Source organism: Pelodiscus sinensis, chromosome 10, assembly GCF_052426305.1.
Source record: "Pelodiscus sinensis isolate ZL-2025 chromosome 10, ASM5242630v1, whole genome shotgun sequence".
Lineage (NCBI taxonomy): Eukaryota > Metazoa > Chordata > Testudines > Trionychidae > Pelodiscus > Pelodiscus sinensis.
The window spans coordinates 28,888,475-28,908,775 of NC_143061.1; the positions used below are offsets into that span (position 1 = coordinate 28,888,475).

At 40.8% G+C, this 20,301-nt stretch overlaps 2 protein-coding genes across 2 annotated transcripts in view; both read right to left on the reverse strand.

Moving 5' to 3' along the window:
- Positions 1-10,830, reverse strand: part of LOC102463960 (deacylase AADAC) — a 105,154-nt gene extending 94,324 nt beyond the window's left edge. The window contains exon 1 of the mRNA XM_075937731.2: positions 10,729-10,830. Coding sequence (XP_075793846.1) covers positions 10,729-10,731 — 3 coding nt within the window. The 5' untranslated portion in view covers positions 10,732-10,830. The remainder of the gene's footprint in view (positions 1-10,728) is intronic.
- The window catches only part of MED12L (mediator complex subunit 12L), a 479,380-nt gene that overhangs the window by 19,586 nt on the left and 439,493 nt on the right, over positions 1-20,301 (reverse strand). Inside the window, exons 49-54 of the mRNA XM_075937725.2 lie at positions 19,689-19,839; positions 11,384-11,460; positions 10,729-10,857; positions 4,971-5,099; positions 2,414-2,827; positions 1,975-2,033 (exon numbers count right to left, since the gene is read on the reverse strand). The gene's annotated coding sequence lies outside the window, so the exon portion shown is untranslated. The remainder of the gene's footprint in view (positions 1-1,974; positions 2,034-2,413; positions 2,828-4,970; positions 5,100-10,728; positions 10,858-11,383; positions 11,461-19,688; positions 19,840-20,301) is intronic.

The window sequence follows — 20,301 nt, forward strand, 5'->3', positions numbered from 1 at the left end:
TTTGTAGCTTGGAATCCCCAGGACAATTGGCCATTAGGAAAAACAACAGGCCTTAGAAGAAGTTTATCCCCAGCCCGGGGAACCTTCCTGAGAATGCTACAGATAGCCTGTAAGTAATGACTGCTTTGACACTCTGATGACATGTGACCAGGCCACATGATTTTAGACTCCATCTTGAGATGTTAGTATTTTTCCTCACACATTAGTCTGAAACCAAATTTTGAAACAAAGGATTCCTGCCATGTGTGATAGCTATCTAGGGCAGGAAGTGATAATCATCTGAGGTACTTTGCTTCCCCCACAATACAACTCCTGGAAAATCTGAGGAAAAAAGACTGAACTGGGGAAAAGTGCTGGACCTAGGCTAAAGGAATTTTTAGCCTGGGTCTGAAACATCCGGGGATTCCAAGCTACAAAGCATGTGTAGTTTTTGCCTTAAGAATCTACAAAATCTGCCTGTACCCTCAGCTAGGGTGAGACTCTTCTATTCATACCCAAATCTATTTAGTATATTAAGCTTAGTTTGCATTTTTTGTTCATTCTCTAGGTAATCCGCTTTCATCTGTTTGCTAAAATTAAAATCTTTTGCTTTAATTTGAACCAGTCACCTCTAACTGCATTCCTTGGGGAAAGTCTCTGTTTGGGCAAATGTGCATTGTCCTCTCCACTTTGAGTGACAGGCAGAATTGGTATTAAAGCCACATATTGGGCAGATTTGACCAGGACAGGATGGAACTGCTCTGGGGCCCTATGCTGGTAAACTGGTGGTTAGAGAGCCTGCTGGGAATGTCCTTGCCTGTGTGAATGCTGTTGGGCTAGCAGGATAGTGTGGATGAAAGCCAAAGGTGGTGGGCCAGAGGGCTAAGTGTTGCCCCAGGAGGAACGTGTCATACCAAGATCCTATCACTCCAAATACAAAAGTTTAAAATGAAGTTTAAATGTAACAAAACAATGCACAAATAAGATCTTTCGCAACATGTTCTCTGTTACATGGATCTGACTTGGACCAAATCATCCAATTGTATTTAGCTTTTAAATTTCTCACAAACAAATCAAAAGAGCATTGCTAATAAAAAGCAAAAAAGAAAGGCTGACAGCAAGACCTGTTTCTAGATTTGATGACAGTTATATTGGCCTATATAGTCCACAACATGTTTTGAGACACAGTTTGAAATGAAGACATTTCAGAAGTCTGCAGTCAAGCAAGTAAAATGATACCCAAGTCACCAACAAAACAAATTAAATTTTGTTTAAAGACTCTGTGTGCTATGTTCAATGGCAAAGAAACAAACTTGAGATCATAATATCTTGCTTGAGCATAACTGCCAAAAAGGTAGGGAATGGGTTTGTAGACTGATGTGGCTAAACAGATTTTAAAATTTTCAAATCCACAGTTACTCATGAGGAGGATTACAAACAAAAATAATAAAGAAATAAAACAAGGCCTCAGTTCAGCTAGGAATTGCCTAATTTGAAGCACATTAGTAGTTCCTTTGAAATCAAGGGGGCCATTCACATGCTTAAAAGTAGTCATGTGCTCATGCCCTGCTGTATTAGGGCCAGAGGAACAGTATTACTACATGTGCACAAGCCAACACATTATAAGCAAAATATGAACATTTATGCCTTCCAAGTCAGAGCAGAAAAAAAAAACAAAAAACATTTAATTCTAATCTGATTTTCACTTTCCACTTGTAAAATTCAGACAATAAAATTTATTTCACCAAATGATTATCTACTTCATTTTAGAACATCTCTGCTTTTGAAAGAGTGTCTGCACAATAAAACACAACTGAAACATTGTGTCAAAATCTAAATGTGAAAATATACTTACTATGGTGCTGGGGGGTGATATGCAGGAGGTCAGAATAGGTGATCTGGTCTTAAATTGTATGGTTCTATGAAGCAAAATTCTGCTAATTTTGAACAATAAAGACAACAAAAACAAACTTCTTATGACTTTCCATCACTTACCCTGGCTTTCCTTGAGCCTCAGTCTTTATTTCTTACAGAATATGTCACAGAAGTTATATCTAGAACAGTAAAAGTTAAAATTTGTCATTCATTTTTTCAATGTGTCTGAATGGCTAGCAAAAGACTGATCCATTTTAGGAAGCAAAGTCATTGTCATATCATTAATGTGAGCATGAAATTATGATGTAGTGAAGGTTTAGTTGATATGTTTGCAGGGCAATTAAAAACAAATATACACCCACCAGTGCACAGGACAGTATGTAAGATCAAAAGTTGGTTCTCTTTGACTAATTCAAAGCTGAATGAAAAGGTAGTGATGATGCATTAAACAATTTAATTAAAGACTAGAGTTAGATCCTGGGTTGTATTTAAGAAGCACGAAGCAAAAATCAGGAAGGTAGGAATAACAATATACAAGGAAATGCGGCCTAAATCTCACCTTTGTATTTCTGTTGCATTCTGTGCAATACTGATCTTCCTGTGGTGCTTTAGAGCAGGGGTGGGCAAGACAGCGTCTGTGGGCTGGATCTGACCCACCAAGTGGGTTGATCTAGCTCACAGCTGCCTTGCTACTCTTCCACCCCAGGCCAAGCGAGACCTGGGGAAGGGGAAGTGCACAAAGTCTCCTCCCCACACCAGGAGGAACCACTCACTCCTGGCAGGGCGTGGGGAGCGAGAACCTTCATGCACTTCCCCACTTCCAGGCCCTTCTCAGTGGCTGGGAGGTGAGGCGAGATGAGACACCTCCCAAACTAAGTGGAAAACCACTCTCTGGCCCCTTCTGATGCAGCTGCTACACCAGCAGTGGCCCCCTGGTAGGACCACACACCTTGGATCCCTGGAGGAAGTCTGTCTGGGAGGAAAGAAAGAAAGAGAGAATATTTCTCTAAAGTCCTTCTGCCCCCATCTCCGACACCCACTCACCCACCTTCCCTCCCTTCCTTCTTGGGGGGGGGGGGGGAAGGGGCAGGAAGTGTCCTCATACTGCAAGGGGTGCATGCGCTTAGAATCATAGAACACTAGAATTGGAAGGAGCCTCGAGAGGTCATCAAGTCCAGGTCCCTGCCCTCACGGCAGGACCCAAACAAAACAGCTGTTCAAAACAGCTGGCAGTTCTCTCTATGTGCTGGGTGCCCCTGGCAAGGCACCCACATGTTCCCCAAGTCCCAGGTCAATCAGAGTCTGAGGGTGAGGGAGCACTTGAAGTCTCCTGGACCTGCCTCTTCTGCCCAAGGTCCCACCCCTTCCAGGGTGGTCGCAATCACTTCTGAAATTCACGAAGTGGGCTCCCCCTTCAAAAATGATTGCCCACCCCTGCTTTAGAGCAACCAGAAGGCTTCTCTAACATATATTCAGTGGCTTCAAGAAGCTGAAGATGCAGCAAGTGTTGGAGTGTTACAGGGGCATCTTGGCTACATACCTTTCCTCCAGTCATTCCCTCTTTTGCCTGTTCTTTCACTTGCAGGGAAGAGGGAGCTGGGTAGAACGCCTTTGTTGGTTTAAAGCTGCTGAATTAACTTCATACAGGGGTGATCCTCCCTGGGCTAGTTAAACTTGGTGTAGGGCCAGAACATGGGATACTAGCTGTGTGGTACAATATGGCTACACTCCCCACCCCTGATGAATCTGGCCTAAAATGGTCAATATAGTTATGAATGTAAGTAATTTCTCCTTCTTCCTGCTTTCCTCTTATCGTCAACTCGTGTTTTTCCTCTCCCTTTCAGGTTACCACAGTGCTGCCAAGTTCCAACCAAACAACAATTTCCCTCCGTGTTCTAGGGGAAAGATGTTATTAAAACTTAGCTAGCAACTGACCCACACGTATTATTGTACCAAATAGTTCAAGTTACCTATTGGGTCCTTTTGATGCATGAAGAGATAACCAGTATTGAGAGCTCAAATCTCTCTAGCGTGCTATCCAATGAGTGAAAGCTGATGCACAGCACAACTTTTCAGGGTGGCAGCCTTTCCATAGTGCTTTGAGTACAGAGTGTGCAATACTAGTCTTATAGAATGATCTCCACGCCTTTTCATAGTTTACAACAAGCTTGATAAAAAAAGATGTTCTGTTCATGTAAAATGTATGTTATAAACTACTAGAGAAATCCAACACTTTATTCCAAAAGAATACACCCAAAAATGCTAATCCCATAATTCAAATGCATGCCCTCTGTGCACAAAAAGTTTCATAGGTGACCTACCTACCTTCAACCACAAGTTATTAATCAACCCACCAGCCAAAAAGGCACAAAGCCTACATTCTTGCCGCAGATAAACCTAGCCATCCCTCACAGCCCTCCTTGAAAAGAAAAAAAAAAGATTTTTACAGCATTACAAACCAAACTCCCTTTTCTACCACTATCCTAATTCAACAAAACACAAAAAACACAAGGCAGCTGAGACTGAGGGGAGCTGGCCAAAAGTAACATTATCACTGCTAAACATGTGCCATTGATTTCAAAGTTCTAAATGAATGGCTCCAGCCTATTTTCAAGGCTGTAAAGAAAACATATTTTGCTGGAAACACACACAAGAATGTAGGTCACCAGCATGTTGCCAAGTGTAATTAATAGTCTGTCATTTCTTCTAAAGACAACAAAGCATAAGAAACAAATTTTAAAAACAATTACATGTGCTATCGGATCAGGATTTCACAAACGCTTCTGCTCACAGACAGCCAAAGCATTTTGGATTTTTTTGCTTTGCACAAATTTTGTACTTCTCAGTCCGATCTGATCAATTTGTTTCCAAATATTGATACCCACAATGAGAGAGAAACTCACATAGACTATTTTATTATAGGGAATAAAATAATCATTTCAATTTTTGTCACTCATGATGAACACCGGAAAACATGCCATACACTACACTTTTCCCCCAAAAAAATCTATTATCTGAAGCATAAGCCCAATGACTGGGTGAATGCATCATTTCAAATGCACTGAAGAGGATATTCAAATCTGGGAGAAAATGGAGCTTGATTGACAGCAACTTACTTCCTTAAGGTCTCCCATTTGGGTGTCAAAAAATAACAAAAAAGTTCACAAAGAAAGAAGAAATTTCTTTTGATCAGGCTCTTCACTGCATTGGTAAAAGTTATGCATGTGGTTGTTGACAGTAGAGACCTAGGGTAAAAGTAGAAGCAATAACTGTTATGAAGAAGTTTGAGCAAACCAAGAATATTAAAGAGGAAAGAAGAAAGAGGAGTTGCAGTGAAAGAAGACATGGAATTATGCCAAAGACAACAAAAATAATCTGTACCCTGTGTAATTTGCATAAAATGAGTAATCCTTCCCCACATTTTAAAGATTTGATAGAGAAAACACAGAAATGAGGTATCTCAAATATATTTTATACAAAATTATTTAGTAATGGATATACATATATTGCCAAAAATTAAAAACAAAACGTCAGCTCTCAAATATAATTTTGAATACTAAATGAAGTTCATTTTTGTGCCGCCCCAGTCTTGCTCTTTGTCTTCTAGTCGATGTGGTGCAGATTTGCACTTTTGAGGAAATCTTGGGGAAATCACCCAAGATTAAGATATGCCAAATAAAGATAAAATCATGAGCAACTTTCACTGGTATTTACAAGGCTCAGTAGGTGTTGCCCAGTCAGTGGGAGTGCAAATTCTTACGGCTATACTGTATCCAATTCAACTAAGGCATTTCTAAAAAATTGCAGATTTCAAAATGCAACTTGTCAGCTGATAACTAAGTTTGTTGTTATACACTGGCTGTAGCCCATCAATAAGATCTAGTTTTTTTCCCCCAGTTGCCCGACACTTATATTGGCAAAGGACACAAAGCACATTTGAATATGCACTCTACCTGCAAAGTCATGTGAATACTTGCATGGTTATGTGGCTAAGAGCTTACCGGGGGGGAGGGACTTAATGTGTTACATTAAGAAAAGAATTCCCTCTCCACACTTTTATCTCTAACTTTAGACATTGGGAAGCAGATAGTAATTCAAATAAAAAAACATTCAGAAGTAATGTCTCTCATGAAATAGCTCCCCAGTTTATAGGCCTGTAATTTCAAACATTTGTTGCAATAATTCTGGGATCTAATTGCTGAAATCTTTGCTTTTGGCTGAATAGGGTTATGCAGATGGATTTCTGGTGAACTCTTCCCTCTTCTGGCCTCCTCTCTTCAGTTCTTTTGTAACAATTCCTTTTAGTTGGCTCTTTCTTTGGGGCAGTCCCTTTTGGGACTAGTGGTTGAAACAGATGGTCACTCCAGCTTTTTAACCCCTGTATGTTCTTCCTTCTTTTTGGGGTCTTACCTTTCCTCCCAGTAAGCTCTATCAGAAAAACAAAGCCAGAGAATTGGCAAATAGCCAAACACCAATACAAGAAAAAAAAATGCCAGTCAAAGTTCCAACAAAAGCAAATATATTATTCCACGTCACAGGTTCATTATTCCCATCTGAAAGGTTGCTGCCTAATGGACTTTTTTTCATCTAGCAAACCAAGAGAAGGGAGGGGTCAGAGAGCAGACATGTTGAAGAATAGTAGGCCAGAAAGATATTAGATAACTCACACTCTGATTAAACTGCCTGGAGAGATGAAACAGCCTTATACCACCAGCAGTTGAAAGGATCATTTTTCCTTCTGCTTGGGTCTGTTTTGTTTCATCCAAACAAAATTTATAACCTAGGACAAATGAACATGGCGAGGGCAGAACTCTCAGTGTTTTCAAGGGTCTTTGAACTATTCGCCATTGTGCACAAGCACAATCCACTCTAAGCAGGGACAACATTCTTCTGCAGGTGGGTGTAAAATCCACTGTAGTAGCTAAAAGTGAGCCCAATACCGTGAAGCCCAAAGTACCCCAACTTCCATTCAATGGCAATTAAAGGGGCTTAGCAACTTGAAGACTTAATCCATTGGGTAGCTTTCAACAGGATTTTTATGAACTTTAAGAACTTATCTACCATTTTGTTGTAATTGTCTTCTATGAAACAAATTGTGTTCTCTTTGCTTCATTGTAATATGTATTCTGAATCAATGTGCTAGCAATTTGATTGGCAGCCAGGGTGGGAGCAGCCAGGCAGCGACCTGTCTGTGTGCTGGAGCTGAAGCCCTGGTTTACTGCCATGGGAAAACACCAGCCATAGTGGGTCCATGCATTTTTTTCTGACTTTTAACGATTTTCCTATTTTATTCAAGTTCTCTTTCTACTTGATATATTGCTTTAACCTTTTCTTTTCTTTATTGAAAAATAGCACTTAAATGAAAAGATTTGATAATTACTTGTGTCGATTAAATAAAAAACATTTGTAATGTCTATTTACCGAGTAGTGTAATCTATAGTATTATAAAAGGAGAGGTGTCCGTCACACCATCTGTCATAGAGAACATTTGAGAAGACTTGCGACGTTTCTAGAAAATGCCAGAATGAATGAGAAGTGATGAGTGTGGCTGGGGCCCCTCCCCTCAGGCTGCTATTGGGGGGACCTCGGGGCAGGGCTCGGCACCTCCCCAGCAAGTGGCTGGCAGGTGCGGGGGGAGCTGGCAGCAGCAGTGTACCAAGAAGACCTGTGCCCACTGGGGTTGGTGGCTTGTGGGCCAAGGCCCTGCACTGCTCCTGCACCCTGGGGATGGCCTGTCCAGCAGTTGGGTGAGGAGTTACAGGGGCAACAGACCATGGAAAAAGTGGCAAATGACTTCTCCAAGCAGCACATCGGACCGGGAACAAAGAGAAGTGGAGATCCTGCAAGCAGTGGGGCTGGTGATAAGTCCCTGTCCACCACGCTTTGCCCGTCCCTCCCTCAGTTCCCTGAGCCTGTGCCCTCCAGGTCTTCCTGTGCATGCCCTCCCCATGCCTCACCCACCTTGCCTCTGCATCTTCCCCACTCTGCTGCCCCTCAGCCTGTTGCACTGCAGCTGTGAGGCGAGGCTTGGCTAGTAAACTTAAAAAGCAGCAGCAGAAAAACAGTACCATAATCCACACATTCAAAACTGGACCCCTTGAATACACATCATAAAAACATCCATATACTCTTCAATCTGAAGTACTTATTCTTGCCAAAGATAGCATCCTCTCCTTCTTAACCCCTTCTTTATCTCTACACAATGTTAACATTTCATATAAAAAGTGTGTTTGAACATTTATTTAAAAATGCAAATAAAGGGACCCATTCATGAGCTATGAAAAAATTCTCATTTGATTTACTGTGCAAGGGAAACGGCAGGAAAACAAATTTTACAACTTACCACGTGAAAAGGCGCTTTCCACAGGGAGGTGGGGGGGAATTGACTGGCAGGAGACTACAAGGTTCCAAGTTCTTAGATCTTACTTTATTCAAACATCTTAATGAGTGGATACTAGAGTGCTTTGTGTGTTTAAAACTAAATTGCCCAGAGTTTATTCAGCATATGCATTGCACAGGATTTTCTAAATGTGCCTACTTTCCATTTGACAAGTTCAAATAAAGTCAGATTTATAGCCCTGTTGATGCCATTTTGTCTTCTCCCACACTCCACTCTGATTCTTTCTCTCTCAAAGATTTTTCTCTCTCTCCGTATCTCTCTGCCTCCCCCTCCTCTTTTGGCAAGATTAGCTCTCACCTGTCCTTCCCAGATCACTCACCTTCTTCCTGTCCATGTCCTTCCACTGCCGCTACTCCCATTTCCTGAGCTCTAGATATTTGCACTCTTAGACTATGTCTACACTACAGAAATAAATGGGTAAAAGAAACACAATTTGCAACATGCAAATTGTGTATCTTTTTCTGATTTACTTCTGAAAGAGGCTTTTCCAAAATTTGGCCTATCTACTTAGGGCCAAATTTCAGGGGGAAAAAACCCTGCTTTTGGAACATCCCTTCTTCCTCGTAAAATGAGATTTACAGGGATGCCGAAAAATGCATCTGCTTTTCCGATATTTTTTTTCATTTTTTTTCCATTTTCTTGGATGTGGCAGAGCTTTTCCAGGATCTCTCTGGTATCCCAGAAAAGCTCTGCAGTCTAGACATAGCCTTAGAACAGATCAAGGGGTGCTGAAAGATTGTGAATGGCCAAATGAAAATCCTCTGTACACATTCCTCCTGCCTCCACATTCCTCCTGCTTCCACACAGTCTCCAGTTCCTCTTCCCAATTCTGTACATTTCATCACAGGTCCCAATGACCACACACGCATTTGAAAGGGAGGAGGATGTCAGTCCAAACCTAGCCCAAATTGCTGGCTCCTGAAAAGACCTGACATTCCCCTACAGTGTTTTCAACTCAAACATTTAAGCACTGTGCAGATTCTGGAGAACCTGGACAATACAATCACTGTGGACTTTCCCAGCAAAAAACAATCACAGGATAAAGAAACATATTGCTACGTATTGGATAGCAACTAATAAGGCTAAATGTAGTGGAGCTGAAATGTAAAAATACAGGGCTTCCCCTAAGCATTTTGCTGGTCAAAAGGTTTCCCACCATGACAACCTCCCACTCCTAGAGTAACTGAACAAAAACCAGCCCTGGTCACCCAGATCCCATGAAAATTGGCATCTAAGGATACTGCTCTGCTCACTCATCCCTAAAATTGGCCCTGTATAAAATATTAGCATGGTACAAAACATCTTTCTCCCTGCAAGAGGATAAAACATGGTCATTTCTCAGATTTCATTATATATATGTTCTGATGCCCATAGCATCCCCAAAGTTTAACAAAATATTAATTTACATTGGTGTTCTAATTGCATTCTGTGCTGTTCAACTTCCCCTGTGGCCTATTGTATTGCAGCAACAGAATACGTACAATGGGAAAGTTGCAGAGCATATTCTAAATTTGTTATAATACCAGTGTCAACCTAAGTAAAGAAACATGGGAGCTGTCAGATCTAATCAAACATTTCATGTCTTTTCACTCCAGTTCTCAGCCAGATTTCAACATGCAACATTGCTTAAAAAAAAAAAAAAGCCAGGAATGAAAACTGTGCTGCTGTATCATTCCTAGTTAGGGGAATCAATTTTCCGTTATCTAACAATGTATTTTTTGGAATTCTACATTAATTACTTCCTGCAGCCAGGAGACTGGTACTCATAGAATAGCTATATAGTCCCAAAAGCAGAGACATTTTCAAGAGGGAAAATAAAGTAATCATATTTCCTGTGGAGTTCAAACTGCAGAGCCTGCAAGATTTCTCAGAGTGGTTTATAAACTTCAATAAATATTCTTCAAGACCCTTAAACCTTGTCTACATGAGAAAGTCACACTGGATTAACTAGAGGTGTGGTATTAAACTTGTGCAAAAGGCTGTGCAGTTTCTATTTCCATTTGAAATCTGATATTTCCATTTAGTTACATTGATTAAGTCTTACAATTAACATGGAATGGGTTACTCTTCAACTGAAATAAGTGTCCACACAGGGGGTTCCTGCCAGTTTAAGATATTTGTGTGTGTGTAAAACTGATGTAGCTCTCATGTAGACTAGGTCTTACACAATGAGATCACTTTATAGTTTGAAAGTGGAAACATACTAACCAGGGAGATGCAAAATTTGAGGTTTTATTCTCATTTACCTAGGACCTGTCTGCTGCCACAAGTGGGGAAAACCATAGTTTTAGTTTTGGAGTGGAAAGGGGTGCATGCCAGTTCTGGTGCATGCTCTCCAGTTAAACAAGGGGCTCCAGAGATCCAGCTGTGTGGGTTTGGAGCAGGCCAGCTCATGTGAATCCCAAGTTCATTTGCTTTAATTTTGGCACGAAAGATCCAGAACAAAGACAAGTACAAGACAGAGAAAAGCTTACCATTCAGCGGAGTCCAATTTCCAAAACTACTCTTCAGACGTTTCTGCTTTTGTTCTGTTAACCGTGGTTAAGTTGAAACTGCAGATTTGATTTTTGGCTGGCTCCAATAGGGTTGCATAAAAAAAGCATCTGAATGAAAAAACACAACCCACATTGCAAATACCCCAAGAAACATAACACAACTGCCTTTCACTTTGCAAGCAACAAACAGTAGGATCCCAACACTAACAAATGCACAAGCATTTAAGGGCTGCAAGTATTCTTGTGGCAATTTAGCATGTGACTTCAAAGGCTCATATAGAAAAGAATGTTCTAGTCAGCCTGAATGCTTGTAAAATAAGATATAAAAAGGAACCTATTCATTTAGTTTCTGAGAATTACCATTCCCCTTCCCTCCAGGATATCCCTTCCCCTTCCACCTCTCCCCCTCCCCCTGCTGTAGAATGAGGGGTGGAGGGCTTTTGAGGAAAGGGGAGTAAGGGAGCTACTTTATCAGCCCCCATTCTCCAAAAAGTGGAGGTGATGAATGTGCCAGTTGGGAGTGTCCTAAAAACATTGATAAAAATCCACTGTCTCTTCTGAAACAACTTAAGGTGCCATGAGAGACAGTGCAGGGAGTTTGGGGACCATTGAAAAAACATTCAGAAACAATTACCATGTTTGTAGTGTCAGCGTAAGGTGTGTGACTTCAACATATTTCTTAGCTCCATGCCCGGTTTGCCTTCAATTTGTCTGAAATTGGAGAATCTTTTCTGGTTTGAACTTTTTCCACAAGTGTATTTTTTCAGTAGTACAGCTCATGAGGAACGTACAGTGGGTCAACTGCAATGAGTTCATGCTAATGTATTTTCCACATGAGACTTCCAAGGCTTTGGAATCAAAAAGCTTACATTTATATAGTCGTCCCTGGAAGAATAGAATTCAGTGTCTGTGTGCCCTCCAAAAGAAGAATGGGGAGATTGTTGTATTAACATCCAGCCATAGCCTCAACTGGATTAAACTGGCATGGTTCATTGAAGTATAATATATGTATAACCTCTGACCAGAACCACTAAAGAATATTTGTTTTTCAACAGAAAAAAATGACAATGCAAACAAACTCCACTATTTAACTACCCTAGGCTGATTACCTTTAAAAATAAGGTGATAATGGAGTTAAAATAACAAAGTTCTCCACTTTTGCAACTGAACTTAACAGTCCTTACATTCTCCTGCTCCTGGTGCTCATCTGTGCTGGTCCACTCTCATTGGGCCTGTTAGAGAGGTCAGCATTATATTTGACCCAAATAAAGCTGCTCAGATAAATGAATTTTATCCATCTCACATACCAGATTTAAAACTCTTGCTGTAGTTCATCAATATTCCTAGAGAGCATAAAGTGAACTGAAGATGCTTTAGTAAGTTTCTTCATGTTTTCAATTAGAATACTGGGGGGAAGTGTGCTGGCTAATGACAAAGAAAAATTAGTAACACCTGGCTAGGGAAGAAATAGGCCATTAAGTTTTTGGTTTGTTTAGAGAGAATTCCATAAGCAGTGGAAGAAAGTAAGTGTGTGCGTGTGTGCGTGTGTGTGTGTGTGTGTGTGTGTGAGAGAGAGAGAGAGAGAGAGAGAGAGAGAGAGGAGAGACAGACTTTATTTTCATAAAGAAACAGACAATGAGAGTGCAAAAAAGGTAGATTTATAGCTTGTATGCTAGCTGATTTATCCGGTATTGCATAATAGTGCCATAAAATCTAATACCCAAGCATACGTCTCACAAGGATAGTGACTCTTGATAACTTTTGAGCTTTCTGGGGATACAAAATATTTCTCCATAAACAGTAATTTGTAAAGGTAAGACATCTGTTTGGTACAGTGAGTTTGCCAAATAACAGTTTTCAAAGAACAGGGGATCCTTTGCCAAGGGAGTTTCATGTTACACCCTCACAATCCCTGTAACCTTTTAATCAGTACAGCTTCATTGTTTAGATAATTCATTAATTTAACTGACCATAATAAAAGAGTTATAAAGTAAAGATGGAACAAGTAGTGAAGGGAAGTGATCTATGGAGGAAAGTATGGGAATAAAACAGAGCAGATTAGAGAAAAAAACAGAGTAGAGAAAAACAGGCAGTCCCCGAGTTACGCGGCTCCAACTTACGTCGGATCCGCAGTTACGAACGAGGCTTTTCTCGCCCCAGAGGACGGGAGCGGCGGGACGCCCAGATGCGCCGCGGTCCCGCCGCCTGCATCCTCCGGGGCGAGAAAAGCTGCTCCGCTTTGGAAGCCCCCCCCCCCAGCAGACCAGGGAGACGCGGAGCAAAGCCGCGGAGGATGTGGGCGGGACCGCGGTGCATCTCGGCAGTCCCGCCACCCGCGTCTCCCTGGTCTGCTGGGGGGGGGGGGTGCAGCTAGCGAACCCCCACCCCCCCCCAGCAGACCAGGCTTTTCTCGCCAACGACGCCTGGGGTAGAGCAGCTGGGGTGTTGCTGGGTTGGTCCCGCAGCTCCGCTCCTCAGCGCTACTGGACCAAGCCGGCAGCACCCCAGCTGCTCTGCCCCAGGCGTCCCCAAGTCAGCCACTGCTGAAACTGACCACTGGCTGACTACAGGAAGCCCAAGGCAGAGTTGCTCTGCCCCGGGCTTCCTAGAATCAGCTGCTGATCAGTTTCAGCAGCAGCTGACTTGGGGACGCCTGGGGTAGAGCAGCTGGGGTGCTGCTGGGTTGGTCCAGTAGTGCTGAGGTGCGGCGCTGCGGGGACCTACGCGGCAGCGCCCCAGCTGCTCTGTCCCAGGCGTCCAAATTCAGCTGCTGTTGAAACTGATCAGCTGCTGATTCCAGGAAGCCCAGGGCAGAGCAACTCTGCCTCGGGCTTCCTGTAGTCAGCCGCTGGTCAGTGTCAGCAGCAGCTGAATCTGGACGCCAGTTCCGACTTACATACAAATTCAACTTAAGAACAAACCTACAGTCCCTATCTTGTACGTAACCCGGGGACTGCCTGTATTACGTATAATGTTACCTCCCCAAAGTCACATTTGAACCTTCTTACACACATATGAGTTAGTCTTATTTTCAAGATTGGTATGGCTATAACTTTCCCCAAGAATTGTACATAAACACAAACACATCAGCCTTTCACACTTCAGATAGTGACACATACATTGAACAAAAGGCCAAAAGATAAATGTTTCCCAGGTATTGGCAGCATTTTTGCATTCTTGGTGGAAGACATATGCCTTTGCTTGCTGTAATCAGCTTTTTTTCCCCCCAATCATATCTGCTTCAGAGATTCATATGGTCTAATTATCTACCCAAGCATTTAGGAGTACTGTCATTTCTGAGAGAAACAAGTAAAAAAATTAAATGTTATCCCACTTGAGACACTGAAATGACCCACTCATCCACACCAGCCCAAATGCCCCCGGCTGTCCCTCGTAATCATGGCCCCAGTTCCAAAAACCAACAAAATACAACCAGAGTCCTATTTCATTATTCCTAGCTGGAGTATTCCGGCTACCACTCAAAATGCTGTCAGCAAAATAACAAACACTTCATTTATACTGAGTGGAAGATTTTACTATCATTTGGGGGGGAAAAAGGCATTTAGCCAAGTCATCCAAGGATAGACCTCAAATATCTATGGAAATTACAAAGGGTGTAAACAGCAAGGAAACAAATTAGGTACGGCAATTCAATGGGCAATAACGAGAACTTGCACAAGGAGATCTAGTGTAGATATCAGGAAGCCCCTGACGGAGAATTTAATCCGAGGGTTCGGATGGGGGCCCAAAACCCCTACCAAATCAATTCCAGACACCCTTCTTAAGCAACTAGCTTTATTCAGGAATGCATTCCAGGGCAAAAACCTCCAGGATACTCAGAAAAAAAAAGTTTCTGCAAAGTTTCTGCAACCACCCAAACAAAAGGCAAGGTCTTTTGTATTTTCTTACATGGTAATTACCCCTCTTTTACTGACCACTTACAATTGCATGCATATACAGGTCATGCCCCTTTGCACCAAATTCCCTCCAATCATTTGTCCCCTCACAGTCCCTTTGCAGCCCTTACAACAGGTTCAAACCAGTTTCACCTGTCCCCTCCTTTTGTATACCTGTGTTCAAGCACGTTCCTCTTTACAAAGACCAGACTTAACATCCAGGTCATAGCAGGGGTCATACTGACAACAGTTAAGTTTATCCTTCACCCCTCTCATAGCAAGATTGCAATGTGGAATAATATGCCAAGAGAAATGGTGGAAATCACCTTGCTTGGTAGATAACTAGTCTAGAAAGAGGGCTGGAATATATTCTTCAGTAGCTATTATTTGAAGGCAAATAGATGGACTAAATGGAACTTATCCTGCAAGAAGAGATATAATTAATCTTGGAGAAGAGTTTTCAGAGTGCATGGGAGGAGACATACACTTTATATGGATGATTTTTAGGAGTCAGCAAATGAGTTAGCAAAGTTCTCTTTTTTTAAAGTCATCAGGGATCAGTTCACAAGTGATTTGAAAAAGTGTACTAGTTTTGTTTTGGCTCACTCCATTTCTCTCTCTCCACTCCTATCAATGATTGTGTTTCAAACTAAAAAAGAAAAATAAAGCATTTCCATATGCTGAGTTAATATGCTTTATAAAGCTATGCACAACATAACAAAAACAGGGGAAGAACCCCCTTTCAAGATTTTCCAAATTACCTGAAACTTAGCTTAGGCAATCTAAGCATTGACAAATGTCAAGAATCTTTCACTGACTGGGTCAAATTTCAGCTTACCCTCTCAGTGCCCGCGTTTGCTTTTTTGATATATTCACAGAGCCAAGGGAAATCATCTGGTATCCTTTGCACACATTTGACACTTTCCATGTATACTTGTAGATGGCCACTTCCCACTACAAACGCAGACTCTTCCACATGCTACCAAATGGCCCTATTCTCCTCCCCTTCTCTGCTCCCACGTCATTGGTATTTGGAGATGGGGATGTAAAGTAGGCTTCAGCCTTTCCCCCTCAACAAAGCTATTGAAAGTTCTGAGAGTTATGAGTAAGATGCACCAATACTTGCAGCTGCCAATCCAAAAGGACTTCCATCACATTCCGTGTTGCTGTAATAAGTTATAGCTGAACCCCTTTTTGAGCAAGATATTTGAGCACATACTTAATTTTAAACATTAAACCCCCACTGGTTAAAATCCTGGCTCTGCTGAAATCAATGGGAGTTTGCTATTGACTTCAGTTTGGCTAGAATTTCACCCAGTGGAACTACCTATGTGCTTATATATCTTGCTGAATGAAACAAGGCCTGAAAGATGCTCTAGAATTCAGTGCATTATTAGAATCCAAAGCACAACTCATGGGACTGCAAATCACATATCAAGAACCAGAATCAAGAGAAAAGGTTCCAACCAAATCATGCATCCTAAATGAGCCAAAGGAGAGAAAGCTTCTTCCTCCCTCCCACTGTGTCCTGAAATGCAAGCTGGCTCATAAAGTGTGGCTTTTTTAATATTAATTATTGCTATTTGTAGCCATTTAGGGGTTTTGTTAAAAGCCTATTAATTTTTACTGCATTTTTTGCCTACAATTAGTTGCTGGCACAAGTGGCATTTAGACATGTAAATGCTTGTTTTGTGGGCACACTGATGCAGTTAGACTCTCCAAAATGAATCATGGCACCAGCAACCGGGTGGGGGTGGGAGAAATCATGTGCATAATTTGGAAGGGGATTTTGCAAGCCAGTCCCTTAAGTATCCAGTAAACATTTGCTAATTGATCATGACAGTTTTAATGGAGTTTAAATTTTGGACTGAAACTACTTGAATGCCCTCAGAATAAAAATAAACATTTTAACCGTGTCACAAAAGAGAAGTAAAACTAAGCCTCTAGGCGGTCTTCCTTTCCCACTCAAATAAAACAAGTCACGGGGGAGGAGGTTAAGTAATTTCAGTTCTTCTTGCACCTGGCCTCAGACAGAAGGTGCTCAGAAATTCTTGTTGTAGGCTTATAAAATTTGAATAGAGCTTTTGAATGCTAAAATATACTACATGATTTGTAATGGTTGTAATAATTTCAATTTAGATTTATTGCAAACTGAAGTGATGATTTTCCACCCACATGTCTTCTCTCTGTATTCCAGGGATAGACAATTCAAACTTTATTGACTTGATTCCAGTTTTCAGGCATGCTTGTCACTGAGATCCATACATCAGGAGGCTGTGCGGTTGGGGTACTTACATCTGTAAATGGATTTTGCAAAATGGTTTGCAGTCAGAACAAAGTTTAAGAGTTGCAGGATATGCTGATGAGATTTATTCTATGCGTCTTGCACATCAAACTTAAGTGCTGGTTATGCAAGAGCAAGGAAGAGGGGGAACATAGAACCCATATAATGAAAATGGCTCAAACAGTGTCTTGCTGTCAGCAATGCTAGGGCACAGAATGCATTTGGATGCTTAGGAGTGCAGGTGGGTGCCATAAATCGTGCTTTGTGAGACTTTAACAAATTAAAAGTACAATAAAATTCAGTTAAAAAACCTTCCTATCCATTGCGTTGCTTCTGTGCAGTATCTCAGTTCTAATACTGAAACATTGCTCAACTAATTTAGAGAATATAAAAAAGAACGTGATTAAGAAGAACAGCATGTTCATCCAGAAGAAGAGAGATTGTGGAAACTTCCATTTCATATGTCAAGTATGTTCAGAAAGGAAATGAAACTAAAATGTTCAGGCTGCAAAACATGCCATGCTGGCTCTTCTGAACTGTTAGCTTGGCAGATTTTCAAAAGCCGTGGAGCAGAAAAATGCCTATCACATGCCTGATTTGTGGAGTTATGGTAATTTACATAGTAATCAGATATTTTCACATTCAGACGGACAATTCCTCACCAAATTATCAAGTTCATGCAGTTGTGCTAACTCTGCATGTGAGTTAACCATTCTCTTACATAGGGTGGTCTAGGTTTCTAGAGTTTTAACCCTATGACCAAAACCAGAAAGACTAGATCATAAGAACAGATAACTAAATGCAAAGAACTTCACCTGTAGGTTACTAGTTCACCTTTCTAACAGTTAGTTCCTGAAAGTAGTTGACAGCTATTTGGTATTCAATATGAAATGAACTTCTGCCTTATTTTTACATAATAAAAATACTTCATCTGATACTTATTGCCATGTTCCATCAAGACAAGAGCTGAGTATATTAGCAGGTCAGACTGGAAAAGACAGTGACACCAGCGTGCCTGTTCTGAGCATAGAGAAGGTGTCCCAATTACTGTCATGCAAGATGTTTTTGAAACCTGACCCGTTTACATCTCTGCTGCTCACACGGCCCTTTCCTAAGCGTCAAAAAAATCTTTTAAATGAAGTTGAGTCAGCTTCTCCTTTTGCATCAAAATATATGAAGTCTGGAGTTTGTTATAGTTCTGTCTAAACCAAAACAGGTAATCCCCATTAATTTTAGCTGATTTATTTTGAGATCTATTTCTTCAAATCTGAAACTCAGAAGAAAAAAACTGAAGTTGAATTTAACCAATTACAAAAATTCAGATATTTGCATGTTTGCCACAGCATCAAAAAAGTAAATCAGATTCAATAACCTTTTAGCCTGCTCAATTTTTTAAATACAAAATGTTCCACACTTTGTTTTATAACCTGCAACTAGTTTACCTTTATCTTTATTGCAAAGCACAGTCTGTTCTTCACAATTGTAAAGTGCCAGTGGTCTTGAAAAGTTTTGTTTCAAATTTCTCACTCATGCCTTAAAAGTTTCCCACGCAATCTGTTGATTTTAGCTTCAAATGTTAGCTTTTCCATATGTAATTTATAGCTGCATTATACATTACACATTGACTAATAGGTCTACTGGGAACTTGCTCTGTAGAGCTCCTCATCTCTCCCAAATTAAAGTTCACTTTGAAGTTTTCAGACACAGACCCTTATTCCATGTGTACCTGTTTAGCTAAGTCAATAAATCATGTCATTTAAACCTTGCTGTTCAGCAACTGTGTTTTCCATATTGAATAAGTAGAACCAAAATAAAGTAACATTATTTGCCTCTTCACATTCCTATCTTTACTTTTTAATTACTACCAATCTGATCTAAATATAGAAACCAAACACTTGAGGGTATGAGTGTTGCTTATTTTTTTCCTTCATTTGCTAAATGTCATGACCTATATTTGCATTTTTGCAAGAGCCTCCTAGATACTTGTTTTCTTTTTTTTTTTTCAAAAAATCAGGCCTGTGACTTACTGATGCATTGAGATTTCAGAAAACATGTTCAGTTTGTTACATAACCAAAAATAATGTGTAAGCCACGTGTTTGTGTTAAACAGAGGTACGGAAGTATTCCCTTTTTTTACACAGTGTAAATTTGTTAATTTTTTTTAAATCAACCTTGTCTTCCTCTATTTGCAAATTGTCAGCAGATTGCTTGTAAGTTAACTTGCTTGATATTTTCCAATCAACTAGTAGTTCGAGCAAACAAGTTTTAGCAGTCATTTGTTCTGACTACTTGCAAGGAATATCCATTATTCGTCATTTACCATTAAAGCACCATTATTTGCCATTAAATCACTACTTTCTGTGCTCCCCATACTCACTTCCTCTGGATTCTCTCCTCCCATCAGCGAGATTAGTCATTTAAGTCAGAGGATATGCTTGTGTTCCCTAATGTGATAGCAATAGATGAGGTATTGTACCCTAAGCCTGGTGTAACTGTTGGGGTTGAATTTTGTATTTTCCTCTCTCACTCTAGCCAAGGACATGAGGCCTAACACCTGACAAGGTGCAGTCAGGAGAGACCAGAAGTGGAACAGAAGTTCAAGCAGGCCTGTAATCATGGCAATGACATAGGATTTTCATTAATGAATTAAATAAAGACTTTCAGATTTGGCCCCAAATACAGTTATTCAAAGACAGGCTGCCCCAGAAAGGGCTAGTTGCCCCCATTATTTCCTTTCCAATCTCTTCAAGAGCACTTACTTGTCTTGGGGTAGACTCTCACAATTCTTCCATTCTTGGACCAGGACCCAAGTACATTACTCTGGTGTATTCCAATCATTTACCAACTGGCTCTTCCAACACCTGTGGGTCTTCCTTTCCACAAACTGTGACTAGGAGATTGTCCCAACTGCTAAATAAAAACACTTCATGTTAAAAATGTTTCATGTAATGTTTTGATCAACATCCTTCTTAAAACAAACAGCCAATGTGCACAGTTAATGACAGCTAATTCTATGATTCATCACAAGCTAAGTTAAATCACTTTTCTTTTTAACCTAAAGGAGCAGAACAGAATAAGGTTATGTTATACCAGATCCTCCTGTGGGACTCTCCAACCTGGTTCTATGCCTCAACTGTCCTCAAACTGGTTTTAGTGTTCTCTGAAATTGTATAGACAAGATTCATTAAGGCTACTCACTCTGGGGTTGTCAAGTGGGGTATATCTACTCTACAATTAAGCATCTGTGACTGGCTTGTGTTAGCACACTTAGGCTCATGGGGCTTGTGTTACAGGGCTATAAAGGTGTGATGCAGGTTTGGGCTGCAAGTGAGCTAAGGAACCCTCCAACAATACAAATACACTACAAATAAA